This window comes from Gekko japonicus, unplaced genomic scaffold (genome assembly GCF_001447785.1).
Source record: "Gekko japonicus isolate JY-2015 unplaced genomic scaffold, Gekko_japonicus_V1.1 scaffold6213, whole genome shotgun sequence".
NCBI lineage: Eukaryota > Metazoa > Chordata > Lepidosauria > Squamata > Gekkonidae > Gekko > Gekko japonicus.
In genome coordinates this window covers 11,952-25,008 of record NW_015163811.1, presented here as the reverse complement: position 1 = coordinate 25,008, position 13,057 = coordinate 11,952, and the positions used below count along the sequence as shown (strand labels likewise).

General features: G+C 48.8%; 1 protein-coding gene across 1 annotated transcript in view; it reads right to left on the bottom strand.

Moving 5' to 3' along the window:
* The window catches only part of LOC107107644 (calcium-transporting ATPase type 2C member 2-like), a gene marked incomplete at its 5' end in the record, with an annotated part of 27,721 nt that overhangs the window by 3,477 nt on the left and 11,187 nt on the right, over positions 1-13,057 (bottom strand). The window contains 7 exons of the mRNA XM_015407945.1: positions 593-747; positions 4,128-4,244; positions 4,336-4,404; positions 8,608-8,774; positions 10,487-10,537; positions 10,641-10,738; positions 11,742-11,912. Of these exons, the coding sequence (XP_015263431.1) occupies positions 593-747; positions 4,128-4,244; positions 4,336-4,404; positions 8,608-8,774; positions 10,487-10,537; positions 10,641-10,738; positions 11,742-11,912 (828 nt within the window). The remainder of the gene's footprint in view (positions 1-592; positions 748-4,127; positions 4,245-4,335; positions 4,405-8,607; positions 8,775-10,486; positions 10,538-10,640; positions 10,739-11,741; positions 11,913-13,057) is intronic.

Here is a 13,057-nt window from a genome sequence, read left to right as displayed (position 1 = left end):
TGCTTGGGGGGGCCAACAGTGGGAGGGCTTCTAATGTCCTGGCTCCACTGGTGGACCTCCTGATGGCACCTGGTATTTTTGGCCACTGTGTGACAGAGTGTTGGACTGGATGGGCCTTTGGCCTGATCCAACATTGGCGTCTCTTATGTTCTTACGTTCTTAATACTGACTGCAGGGTGGCAGGTGAGGGAGAAAGAAAGGTGAGGAAAGGTTGAAGGAGCTGGGTATGTTTAGCCTGGAGAGGAGACGAGTGAGAGGTGTCGTGATCACCATCTTCAAGTACTTGCAGGGTTGTCATCTAGAGGATGGTGAGGAGTTGTTTTCCATTGCCCCAGAAAGTAGGGCCAGAACCAATGGGTTAAAATTAAATCAGAAGAGTTGTCCGCTACACATTAGGAAGAGCTTCCTGGCAGTTAGAGCGGTTCCTCTATCAGCCTCCCCCAACCCCAGGTTGACTATGCAATGCCCTGAACATGGTCCTTAGAGCAGTTTTGAAAACATCTGGATTGTATCACTGAACAACAGCAAAGGACCTTTCAGAAGACTGCTCTAAAGTGTTCTCTTGACTAAGGTGCCTCAAGTCAATCTCTCTCCCTCACCTCTTTCCAAAACACGAAGAGGGTTCCGCTGATGATGACGGCGGCCGACAGCAAGATCTTTAGGACCAGGGACCTGCTGAGAATCGTGTCCGTGACGCTCCTGGGAGGATGTTTGATAGCATCTTTGTCAACTGGCTCGACACCCAAACTGTTTCCAGAGAAAGGCATGTTGTTTTGTTAGCGCAGATGAATAAGCATTGAGAGCCACGTGTGGTGTGGTGGGTAAGAGTATTCGGATTAGTATCTGGGAGACCCAGGTTCGAATCCCCACTCGTGCCATGGAAGCTTGCTGGGTGACCTTGGGCCAGTCACCCCCTCCTCAGTCTAACCTACTTCACAGGGTTGTTGTGAGGATAAAATGGAGGACAGAAGGATGCTGTAAGCTGCCGTGGGTCCCGGAGGAGGAGAAAGGCAAGGTACAAATGAAGTAAATAAATAAGACGTCGTCAGTCCAGATTTGTGCTAGACAATGGCATGCGTGAGAAAATCACACGGCACCACACCTTTTCCGTCAGTGACTTGTTCCAAGGTCTGTTCTAATGCTTTTTAAAACTCCTTTTGTTTTGCTGTTGTTCCTGAAGACCAATCTACGAATTATGACACCTTTATGGAAGTTGCTGGGAAATGCTTGCATTTGGTAATGGCTTTGTGCAGGATAAGTAAGATACGCAAGTCCTGCACTGAGTGTGGAACTCTCCAGGGGAGCACCAGCCAATCATGTACAGCCCAATCAAACAGATTTCACAATATTATTGCCCCCTATCACCAGGGGAGGCAGGTAGGAGTGCAGGGGACTAGAGAAGAAGAGATTGGATGTATACCCTGCCCTTCACTACCAAAAGGAGTCTCAGAGCGGCTTACAAACTCCTTTCCCTTCCCCTCCCCACAACAGACACCCTGTGAGGTAGGTGGGGCTGAGAGAGCTCTGACAGAAACGGCTCTTTTTCAAGAACAGCTCTTATCAGAACTACGGCGTGCCCAAGGTCACGCCAGCAGCTGCCAGTGGAGGAGTGGAGAATCAAACCCGGTTCTCCCAGATTAGAGTCCACAAACTTAACCAGTACACCAAACTGACTCCTAAAAGGGTACCCCTGACTAGAGAGGTACCCCTCACTACGTGAGAACCACCGTGGTGTAGTGTTGAACTAGGATCTGAGAAACCCAGGTTTGAATTCCCACTCTGCCATGGAAGCTTGTTGGGTGACCTTGGGCCAATCACACACTCTCAGCCTAACCTACCTCACAGGGTCGTTGTGAGGCTAAAACGGAGGAGAGTGACCGTAAGCCACTTTGAGCCCCCATTGGAGAGCAAGGTAAATAAGTTAAGCGAATGAAGAGGAAATTAAATAAATGAAGTAACTGAAGCCTAGAGATGTGAAGGCCCGGAAAAAAACCCAGAAAAATTCGGAAAAAACCCCGGTTTTTTCCCCGTTTTTTCCCTGAAGCCTTTTTTGTTTTTGTTTTTCCTGAAAAATTGGAAAAATTGAAAAAAGAAAAGAAAAGAAAAAAATTGATTATGGAATGTTTTATTTTCCCAGGTTTGAATTCCCACTCTGCCATGGAAGCTTGTTGGGTGACCTTGGGCCAATCACACACTCTCAGCCTAACCTACCTCACAGGGTCGTTGTGAGGCTAAAACGGAGGAGAGTGACCGTAAGCCACTTTGAGCCCCCATTGGAGAGCAAGGTAAATAAGTTAAGCGAATGAAGAGGAAATTAAATAAATGAAGTCACTGAAGCCACAGGAAATCTGGGGCAATAGATGGCCAAAGCACCCTTCTGTGGGACTTTGTACACCACAGAGTTGCTTCGTACAGGTAGCAGCAATGTCGGAATGTGTCACTGTGTGAATGCCACGTCCCACGGGACAGTGATTCTGCCCGCCAGGGCTGCGTTAAAACAAAATCTAAGAGTCCAATGGTGAGGTTCAAGTAAGGTTGCCAACTCCAGCTTGGGAAATTCCTGGAGATTTAGGGGTGGGGCCTCAGGAGGGTGGAGTCTGGGGAGGGAGGGAGCTTAGCAGACATGTAATGCAACAGAGTCCACCTTTCGGAGCTGCCATTTCCTCCAGGGGAACGGGTCTCCGCGGTCTGGAGATCAAGGGCTATTTTTGGGCAGCTATTTTTGGGCAGGAACGCACAGGAACGGAGTTCTGGCTGGCTCCCAAGTTGGCCACGCCCAGCAGGAACTCATTAGCATAATAGGCCACACCCAACAGCAGAAACTCATTAGGATTGGCTACATTAGGGGTGTGTGGCCTAACATGCAAAGGGATTCCTGCTACAAAAAAGCCCTGGGTTTGGACAACAAACAAGGTAAACAGAATAAGAAGCAAAAAGTGGGTGTGGCTGGATGACCACACTTCTGGTAACATGGGGGTGTGGCCTAATATGCCAATGAGCTGTGCTATCAGGGGTGTGGCCCAATATGCTAATGAGTTCCTGTTGTTGGGTGTGGCCTATTATGCTAATGAGTTTCTGCTGGGCTTTTTCTACCAAAAAAGCCCTGTGGAGATCCCTTGCAATTCCAGGAGAGTTCCAGGTTCCACCTGGAGGATGGCTTCACTAAGTTCAAGTCATCTCATTTCCCGCCCTACGAAGAATGTCCTCTTAATCCTGGAGAAGGGGAGGAAGTTCAAACAGACAGTGTTCAACTTGAAAAGACAGGCAAACTCCTCTCGTTTCAGTAAAACTGAACTGGAAAATACCCACTTTTGGAGAGGCCGTATCTGCCTCTGAAACAGAAGCGGGTTCTTGGCTGAAGGATGTGGGTTAAAACTGAACTGGAAAATACCCACTTTTGGAGAGGCCGTATCTGCCTCTGAAACAGAAGCGGGTTCTTGGCTGAAGGATGTGGGTTAAAACTGAACTGGAAAATACCCACTTTTGGAGAGGCCGTATCTGCCTCTGAAACAGAAGCGGGTTCTTGGCTGAAGGATGTGGGTTAAAACTGAACTGGAAAATACCCACTTTTGGAGAGGCCGTATCTGCCTCTGAAACAGAAGCGGGTTCTTGGCTGAAGGATGTGGGTTAAAACTGAACTGGAAAATATCCACTTTTGGAGATGCCGAATCGACCTCTGAAACAGAAGCGGGTTCTTGGCCGAAGGAGGTGGGTTAAAACTGGACTGGAAAATATCTACTTTTGGAGATGCCGTATCGGCCTCTGAAACAGAAGCGGGTTCTTGGCCGAAGGATGTGGGTTAAAACTGAACTGGAAAATACCCACTTTTGGAGATGCCGAATCGGCCTCTGAAACAGAAGCGGGTTCTTGGCTGAAGGATGTGGGTTAAAACTGAACTGGAAAATATCTAGTTTTGGAGATGCCTCTGCCTCTGAAACAGAAGCGGGTTCTTGGCCGAAGGATGTTGCTTTTGCCAACCAACAACAGCAAAAACAGGAGTTTGAAATCAAGGTCTCGTATTTTCTTTTTCGAAAGGGGGTGATGGGATTAGAAAGGCTTCAGATGCCGATCTCCCACCCACCCACCCACCCACCCTGGACTCCGATCCCTCCCCTTCATGTCCTCACCTCTGTGCCGGAGGCCCATCCATTATAATATTGATCCATAAGATCTGCATAGCATTGAGTGGATTGGGCAAATTGAAGACTGTCGACAGGGTAATTAAGCTCAGCGCCGAGATGCTCCTGCCGAGAACGCGAAAGAGAAAATGTTTGTGAGTATTCTGTGGGCCTGAAATCAGCTCATTCCGATGGGTCAAGCCCCACGGCTACTTACGTGCTGAGCTGGAAACGGACGAAATTTTTAATGTTGTAGAATATTCCTTTCCCTTCCTCGATTGCATTGCTGTTGGGAAAAAAGTGACATTTTATATTATCTATCTATCTATCTATCTATCTATCTATCTATCTATCTATCTATCTATCTATCTATCTAGTCGAATCTGACTCTAGGTGGTGGTGCTCATCTCCGTTTCCAAGCCAAAGAGCCAGCGCTGTCCAAAGACTTTTCCTGTGGTGTTGTGGCCAGCATGACTAAACACTGAGGTGCATGGAACGCTGTTACCTTCCCACCAAAGCAGTACCTATTTATCTACTTGCAATTTCTTGCTTTCGAACTGCTAGGTTGGCAGGAGCTGGTGCCAGAGACGGGAGCTCACTCCGTCACGCGGCACACTCGGGTCTCGAACTGCTGAACTACCGACCTTCCAGTCTGCAACTCAGCGTCTTAACCTCTGAGCCACTGTGGCCCCCTCCATCCATCCATCCATCCATCCATCCATCCATCCATCCATCCATCCATCCATCCATCCATCCATCCATCCATCCATCCATCCATCCATCCATCCATCCATCCATCCATCCATCCATCCATCCATCCATCCATCCATCCATCCATCCATCCATCCATCCATCTATCCTCTATCCTCTATCCCTCTATCCCTCTATCCCTCTATCCATCATCTATCTATCATCAATCATCTATCTATCATCAATCATCTATCTATCATCAATCATCTATCAATCATCTATCTATCAATCATCTATCTATCAATCATCTATCTATCTATCTATCTTGTAGATATTTCTGTTTCTATCAAGCATCAAGGTACAAAGGACCTTCATGTGCCCAAGACATGAGAAAGCTGCCACCGATCATAACAGATAATGAAGAGCTAGAGAAACTAATGATCCAGTTTAGTATAGGGCAGCTTCCTAAGTTTATATGAACCTATTATCAGAGGACGCAGGGCCGGCTCACTCACTAGGCGAATTAGGCAGTCTCCTAGAGCAGGACGGCCCTTAGGGGCGCCAAACTGAACCCAGCCCCATACTCTGGGAGTTTCTTGATCATTTGTGTTTTTCATTCTTCCTAAAATGCATTTATTTTTGGAAATTGATGGGCGCACTGGGGGGGGGGGCGCCAGAAGGGATCCTCGCCTAGGGTGCAAAATAAGCTGGGTCCGGCCCTGAGAGGACGGGTGCTGGATTTTCATGGAAGTGGAAGGTACTGGCACTTCTGCATGGTTTTGAAGGAAAGGGAAAAAAAGAATTTGTTTCAAGGAAGAAGTTCCTTGCAATGAAGCTCTTGGTTATGGTTGCCGAACTTCTGGTGGGCTCTAAAGATCTCCCAGAATTACAGCTCATCTCCAGGTGACAGAGATCAGTTCCCCAGGAGGAAATGGCTGCTTCAGAGGGCGGACTCTATGACATCACATCCTTACCGAGCTCTCTCCCCCCCCTTCCCAAACTCAGCCCTGAAATCTCAAGGAATTTCCCAACCTGGACTTGGCAACCCTATGTGTTGCTTCTCCAGCCTGTTCAGTGGAAAGGACCAGGGCTCTTTTTGTAGAAAAAGCCCAGCAGGAAATCATTAGCATAATAGGCCACACCCAACAACAGGAACTCATTAGCATATTGGGCCACTCCCCTGACAGCACAGCTCATTAGCACATTAGGCCACACCCCAATGTTACCAGAAGTGTGGTTATCCAGCCACACTGACCTTTTGCTTCTTATTCTGTATGCCTTGTTTGTTGTCAAAACCCAGGGCCTTTTTTTGTAGCAGGAACTCCTTTGCATGTTAGGCCACACACCCCTAATGTAGCCAATCCTAATGAGTTCCTGCTGTTGGGTGTGGCCTATTATGCTAATGAGTTCCTGCTGGGCGTGGCCAACTTGGGAGCCAGCCGGAACTCCATTCCTGTGCGTTCCTGCCCAAAAATAGCCCTGGAAAGGACAGTTTTGTGCACTCTGAACTGGGCCCCTAGAATAGCCACTGTGATCTGGAGTGTGGCATGCGGTGAAACCGTAGCATCTGATAAGGCGTTAACAGTTAAAGTTTAGTCCAGACACCTGTCTTCTGTGGGTAAGAGCCAGATGCAGCCTGCCAACACAATCTGCACGGCACTTTCTTCATACACCCATGCTCTACACAGCACTTGTTCTACAACTGTATAGCCAGCCTCTCTTTCCCCAGGTATTCATAACTGGAGGAAGAGAAGAAGAGAGATTGGATTCATATCCAGCCCTTCACTTGGAGTCCCAGAGCGGCTTACAGTCTCCTTTTCCCTCCCCTCCCCCCCAACAGACACCCTGTGAGGTCGGTGGGGCTGAGAGAGCTCTCTTGAAGACTGCTCATGAGAGAACAGCTCTGAGAGAACTTGTGACTGACCCGAGCTCACACCAGCGGCTGCATGTGGAGGAGTGGGGAATCGAACCTGGTTCTCCCAGATTAGAGTCCATGCTCCTAACCACAACACCACACTGGCTCTCCTGGGAGAGAGGTGGGGGGGATAGGTACCACCAGAGACAGAACTACCAGAAGCCTCGGTGTCACCTGTGCAGCTTCCTGAATTTCACAGTTAAGACAGTGGATCATTTGGACACTGTTTGTCATTACAGGTTTTATCAGCCCAATCAAGAGACATTCATGCACCCCTTTTATATGTTGCTCCATTCATGTTGGTGGAGGAAGCTGGTATGTAGGTGGAAAGGAATGCACACTGGAAGAGCTTTATTCATTTAGAACATTTCTACGCTGGCTCCTGCTAGAGGTGAGTTAACAAGAATATAAGAACATGAGGGGATCCCTGCTAGATCAGACCAGCGGCATCTTTTCTCGCACAGTGGCCTACCAATTCCTCTGGAGGGCCAACAACAGGGCTTAAAGGCCTTCCTCTGATGTTGCCTCCTGGCAAAAGAGGCTTACTGCCCCTGAACGTGGAGGTTCCCCTTAGCCACCATGGCTAGGTGCCACTGATAGACCTCTCCTCCATGAAGCGAATTCCCCTTTAAAATTTAAATTCGCCAGGGCCTTCTCAGTGGCGGCTCCATACTGGTGGAATGAGCTCCCAGAAGAGATCAGGGCCCAGCGGGACCTTCTACAGTCCCTTTAAAATTTAAATTCGCCAGGGCCTTCTCAGTGGCGGCTCCATACTGGTGGAATGAGCTCCCAGAAGAGATCAGGGCCCGGCGGGATCTTTTACAGTTCCGCAGGGCCTGCAAGATGGAGCTCTTCCACCAGGCTTTCAATGAGGAGCCGCCACACCACTACCACCAACATCTGTGGTTATGGGCTGGCCCCAGCCTGGAGATTGAGCCATTCCATTGCGCGATGCTGAAAGAGCACTGACTTGGAAACAGTTGCTTGTATACTATAGCGTATGCCATCTTAATCACCGAAAGACGATTACTATCACTAGCACTTTGAGTATTTGATTGTTTTAAATGTTTAAAATGTTTTAACTTTTGTATATGGTTTTATGGTACTGGGTACCGACCAATGTAGGAGCTGCGGTGGCTCAAGTGGTTAAGACGCTGAACTGCAGGCTGTGGAAGGTCGGTAGTTCAGCAGTTCGAGACCCGAGTGTGCTGCATGACGGAGTGAGCTCCCGTCTCTAGTTCGAGCTCCTGCCAACCTAGCAGTTTGAAAGCAAGAAATTGCAAGTAGATAAATAGGTATTGCTTCGGTGGGAAGGTAACAGCGTTCCGTGTGCCTTGGTGTTTAGTCATGCTGACCACATGACCACGGAAACGTCTTCGGACAGCGCTGGCTCTTCGGCTTTGAAATGGAGATGAGCACCGCAACCCTAGAGTCAGACTCGACTGGCTTTCGAGCAAGGGAACCTTTACCTTTACCGACCAATGTAAGCCGCCCTGAGCCTGTTCGCGGGGAGGGCAGGGGTGTGAATGGAATAAACAAACAAACAAACCCATCTATGCCTGTGGCTATCACTATATCCTCTGGCAGCAATTTCCAGATTTTAATTACTTCCTGCATGAAGAAATATTTCCTTTGGTCTGTCCTGATTATCTACTGCCCGTCAGCTTTATCGGATGCCCTTGAGCTCTAGTTATCTAGTTGTTAAAAGCCATGGTATAGAAACAAGCCTTTAAAAAGCCATTAAAAGTCACTTCCTATGGAACTGAGTGGAGAAGTCACAGGGCGTAATGCTTCTCCGTATGCGAGATGGCGCATCGGGAACATCACGCACGGTATAAAGCACTGGGCTCAGTGAGTCTTAGAACCCTTTCGAGTTCAGCCCACCTGATTGTCGAGAAGTCGTCATCCACAAGGATCATGTTGGCGGCTTCTTTGCTGACGTCTGTCCCGGCTCTTCCCATCGCAATCCCGATATCGGCGGATTTCAGAGCCACGGCGTCGTTCACCCCATCTCCTGTCATTCCCACAATGGCACCTGCCTTTTGCAAAGCCTGTGGAAACGCCCGTTGCAAGCATTAATGTCATTATACTTCCTTTTGCAGACGTCAGCATTTGTTCTCTAAAAATAAGTGCCGCTGCCAGTGATGTTTCACAGCAAGAGAAGTGCACATCCCTGGTAGAGACACCTTAACTCTACCAACATAAAATGTTGCTCATGGTACACGGGGACAGTTTAAATCAGGGGTCCCCAACCTATCTGAGCCTTTGGGGGCCTTTGGAACTGTGGCACGGGAGGGTGGGCGTGACCCCAAAATGGCTGCCACAGGGGGAGGAGCCAAATGCATAGATGAAGCCCAAGTGTAGGACTGAAGAGGGGTCATTAAAAATGTACTGGGAAAGAGGAGTGAGAGAATAAAGCCAACACAATGGTAGCTGCCACCAAAACATTATTTTAATCTGAGTAGCCAATTAGATCTTCAGTGACCAATCAGAAGTCCTGCTGGGCAAGAGCCCATGCTGGCTCCACCCACCTTCTAAAAAACACTTGGGGGGCACCAAGAAAGGTGCTGGCAGGCAACCCCCTGGCAGGCAACATGGTGCTGGCAGGCAATCATAGAACCATAGAGGTGGAAGGTATCATAGAGGCCATCTAGTCCAACCCCCTGCTCAGTGCAGGCTCGGCCTAGAGCACCCTTGACAAGTATTTGTCCAGCTGCTGCTTAAAGACTGCCAGGGAGGGGGAGCTCACCACCTCCCCAGGCAGCTGATTCCACCGTTGCGCAACTGACTGTCAAAAAGTTTTTCCTAATATCCAGCCGGTACCTTCCCACCCTTAATTTAAACCCATTATTGTGAGTCCTATCCTCTGCTGTTTGAGACCCCTGATTTAGCGATACTAACCACTGCAGTTTTGGGCTTTCAGAAGCAGTGAATACTAAGAATTCCAACAAAAAAACAATTTTTTGGGGGGGAGGGAACTACAATCGGTGCAGAAAGAAGCTTTTATTAGATTTTTTTTTTCTTTTTCGGCCTGTGCCATTTGTTTTCATTTAAAGATATCTTGTCATGCAAATATGATCGGTAGGTTCAAGCCCAATCAATGACAGAAATGTCCCAGATCAGCAAACCGGGAGTAGGGGTCTTACGCAGGATCACTCGATGCTCCCTCTAAGCTGTGGAGTCTTGTGAGCAAAAATTCTGCTTTGTGAGCTTCTGGCATTAAAGTTGTGAGCGAGTGATTTGGAGCCACCCTTCCTGAGCTAAGAGAAAAATGTGTGAGCTGGCGGCTAAAAGATTGTGAGCTAGCTCACAGCAACTCAGCTTAGAGGGAACATTGCATCGGACCACCACCCACATTATAAAACATGGGCAAAGAGGCAAATCACCAGATCATAGTGCCATGTTGGACCACCAGTTGTGCAACTTCCAGCTAATGAAAAGAGCAGCCACCAAGACAGGAATGTGGAAGATAACCACGGCTACCCTAAGCGAGGGATACACTCCCCATTGTTGGGTCTTCCACTATTTAAAAGCAGTGGCAGGGTGTCTTCCCCCCTACTTCATTAGACACAGCAAAGGACTAGCAGACAGCTGTTCCCAGAAGGTGCTGTGAGAAAGAGAAACAATCATTACAGCAAAAGTCTAATTACAGCAATTGGTCAAATCAGGAGCAAAGGCGGGACCGCCCGGAGAAGCGTCAGGTCTAGTTGCTCAGGGAAAAGAAGAGAGACGAGGGCGCTGCTAATTTGGGGTCTGCCGATACCTTTATGATTTTAAGTTTGTGTTTGGGGCTCGTTCGGAAGAAGATGGAAACCTGTATGGTGGGGAGAGAGAAAAAAGCAGGCATAGGTGAAGCCACTGGGGGTTTCTAGGACAATCACAAACCATGTGTTTGGAACCCCTTCCAATCCCATTACATTTTTGACTGTGGATGATAACGCGGACTCTGTGATAGTCTCCAGTTCCTCCCCAGACATGGCTTTCATCTTTCCATTGCAAAGGCCGATCTTCTGGGCTGTGGGGAAAACATTGTGTTAGTTGATCGTCACATGGCAGACACAGGCCAATCCAGAATAGGCTTGCCAAATCCCCCCGGGGGGCGGGGAAACCCCCGCCCCAGAGGCCCGTTCCCCGCCGCCGGTGGATCTGGCCCTGGGGGGAACCCCACACCGACATGTGCGTCACTAGGAAGTGATGTGATGATGCCGGGCATGCTGGGGGCGGGGCCACGACCATCGGAGGGAAAACTCTTTGGTTTTCCCTCTGATGGTCGTGGCCCCGTCCCCAGCGTGCCCGGCGTCGTCACATCACTTCCGGGTTGTGACATTGGTGTGAGCTTTCTCCTGGAAAAAGCCAAAACCGTTTTTTTCAGCATTCAATATTTGGCAGTCGAATCAGCTCAGGGGATCTGATTTGGTATGCCGAATACCCGAAAAATGCCAAAAAAGTTTTTTTGGTTTTTTTTCCAGTTTGGCTTTACCGAATACACAACCCTATTGCAGCCCCAAAACAGCTGCAACAAAATGGCTGGTTCAAGAGGCGGAGCCAGCCACAAAATGGCCACTGCAGTTTACCTTCAGTCACAGAGTGATGATCTTTGTGCTGAGGCGGCAGCTGCTGCCAAAGCAACATCTTTAAAAGTCTGCACAGCCAATCAAATCTCCAGTGGCCAGTCAGAAGCCTTGCTGGGCAAAAGGACCACCTGTACCTGCCCACTCTCTAAAAAAACACTTGGTGGATACCACGTTGTGGACCCCTGGTGTACTGGGATAAATTGCTGTTAATGTGCCATGCTCTGATGGTCCCTCAATATGTTCCTTATTTTGGGATCGAACAGTGGGTCCTTACAAATTCCTGATGCCCCCACTTCAATCACCTTTCTATGAAATACAAAAGTGTCCAGGAAGGGGAAAGAATAGCCAAAAGCTTCGGCATTATGCTCAGGGTAGTACAGCCCTTCAGCGACCAGCCTCAAAAGACAGTGGCTCATACTTGCGGGGGGAATTCAGTTTGCTCACCAATAGCCCAGGCTGTTTCCAAAGCATCTCCTGTTATCATTTTCACCGAGATGCCAGACTCGATGAGGGCCTGAACCGCTTCCTTCACTCCGTTCCTCGGAGGATCGATGATTCCTACTAGACCTAAAAAGGTCAGTCTGCCGAGCTCTGGGCCAGAGGCCAACGCAAGTACTGGCGGGAGGAAAACGGAGAATATGGCCAAGTTATTTCTATTGATTTTTTAAACACTACAAAAACTAGAACAGAAAAAAGGGAAAGGGAAAGCTACATATAAGGGAGAAAGTAAAGAACCCACTACTAACTAAAAACCCAAGAGAGGAGATCTCCAGCTAGCTTTTTATACTTCATTCAGACTTTTCATCTTTGTACTTCTTATGAACTGTGTCAATCTTTTAACCATCCCCAGTTACATTTAATTGCCCAATAACAGTGCCCCCCATCATCCCCTAGAACCAAAGTTCTCAAAGGCACAATTCAGAGTCCTTCAGCCTTTACTTCTTCTTCTCTCTCTTCCGCAGTTTGTAGGAACTTTTCGGGGCGGATGCCCCCTGCTCAGACAAAGAGTCCTCACCAGACGAACCAGTTTCCAGCTCTCCACTGGACTTATCGTCCTCTTCTTTTTTCTGGGGGGGGGGGGTTTACGAGCCAGCTCACCCCCTCCATCCGCCAGAGCACGGAGACACCCCCGGGAGGTCCGGGAGGTGAGTCCGTGAGCGTGCCACCATCAACCGGAAGTCCCCATGGCCAAGTTATTTCATGTGCCTGCTCAGAAAAGGTCTCACTTGCGAGTGGCTGAAGAAGGGCCGGCTGAATCAGAACAAGGGCCCAACCTGGAACACTGTCTCTACCCAGGGAGGTTTCCCGACAGGGAGTTCTGCACAGAATGTGCAGATCTAAATCAGAGGAGAATCATACTAATGGGAGAATTTGTGTTCTCAATCAGCCGCCTGATGAATTGATTGTGGCACAAGCGTTCGTGAGGCAGGGCTCACTTTGTCAGAGCCATCAAAGAAAGAAAAGCGAATTTCTTTGTTGGACAGAGAGGTTGCAGCTAGGATTCTCAACTCCAGGTGTGGACATTTCTGGAAATTTGAAGGGAGCCTGGAAAGGGTGAGCTTGGAGAGAAGAAGAGGAAGAAGAACAAGAGGAGGAGGAGATGATTGGGTTTATACCCCATGGCCCTTCACTACCCGAAGGAGTCTCAGAGCAGCTTACAATTTCCTTTCCCTTCTCCTCCCCACAACAGACACCGGCTGCGAGGTGGGTGGGGCTGAGAGAGCTCTGACAGAAATGGCTCAGAGGAGGAGGAGGAGGAG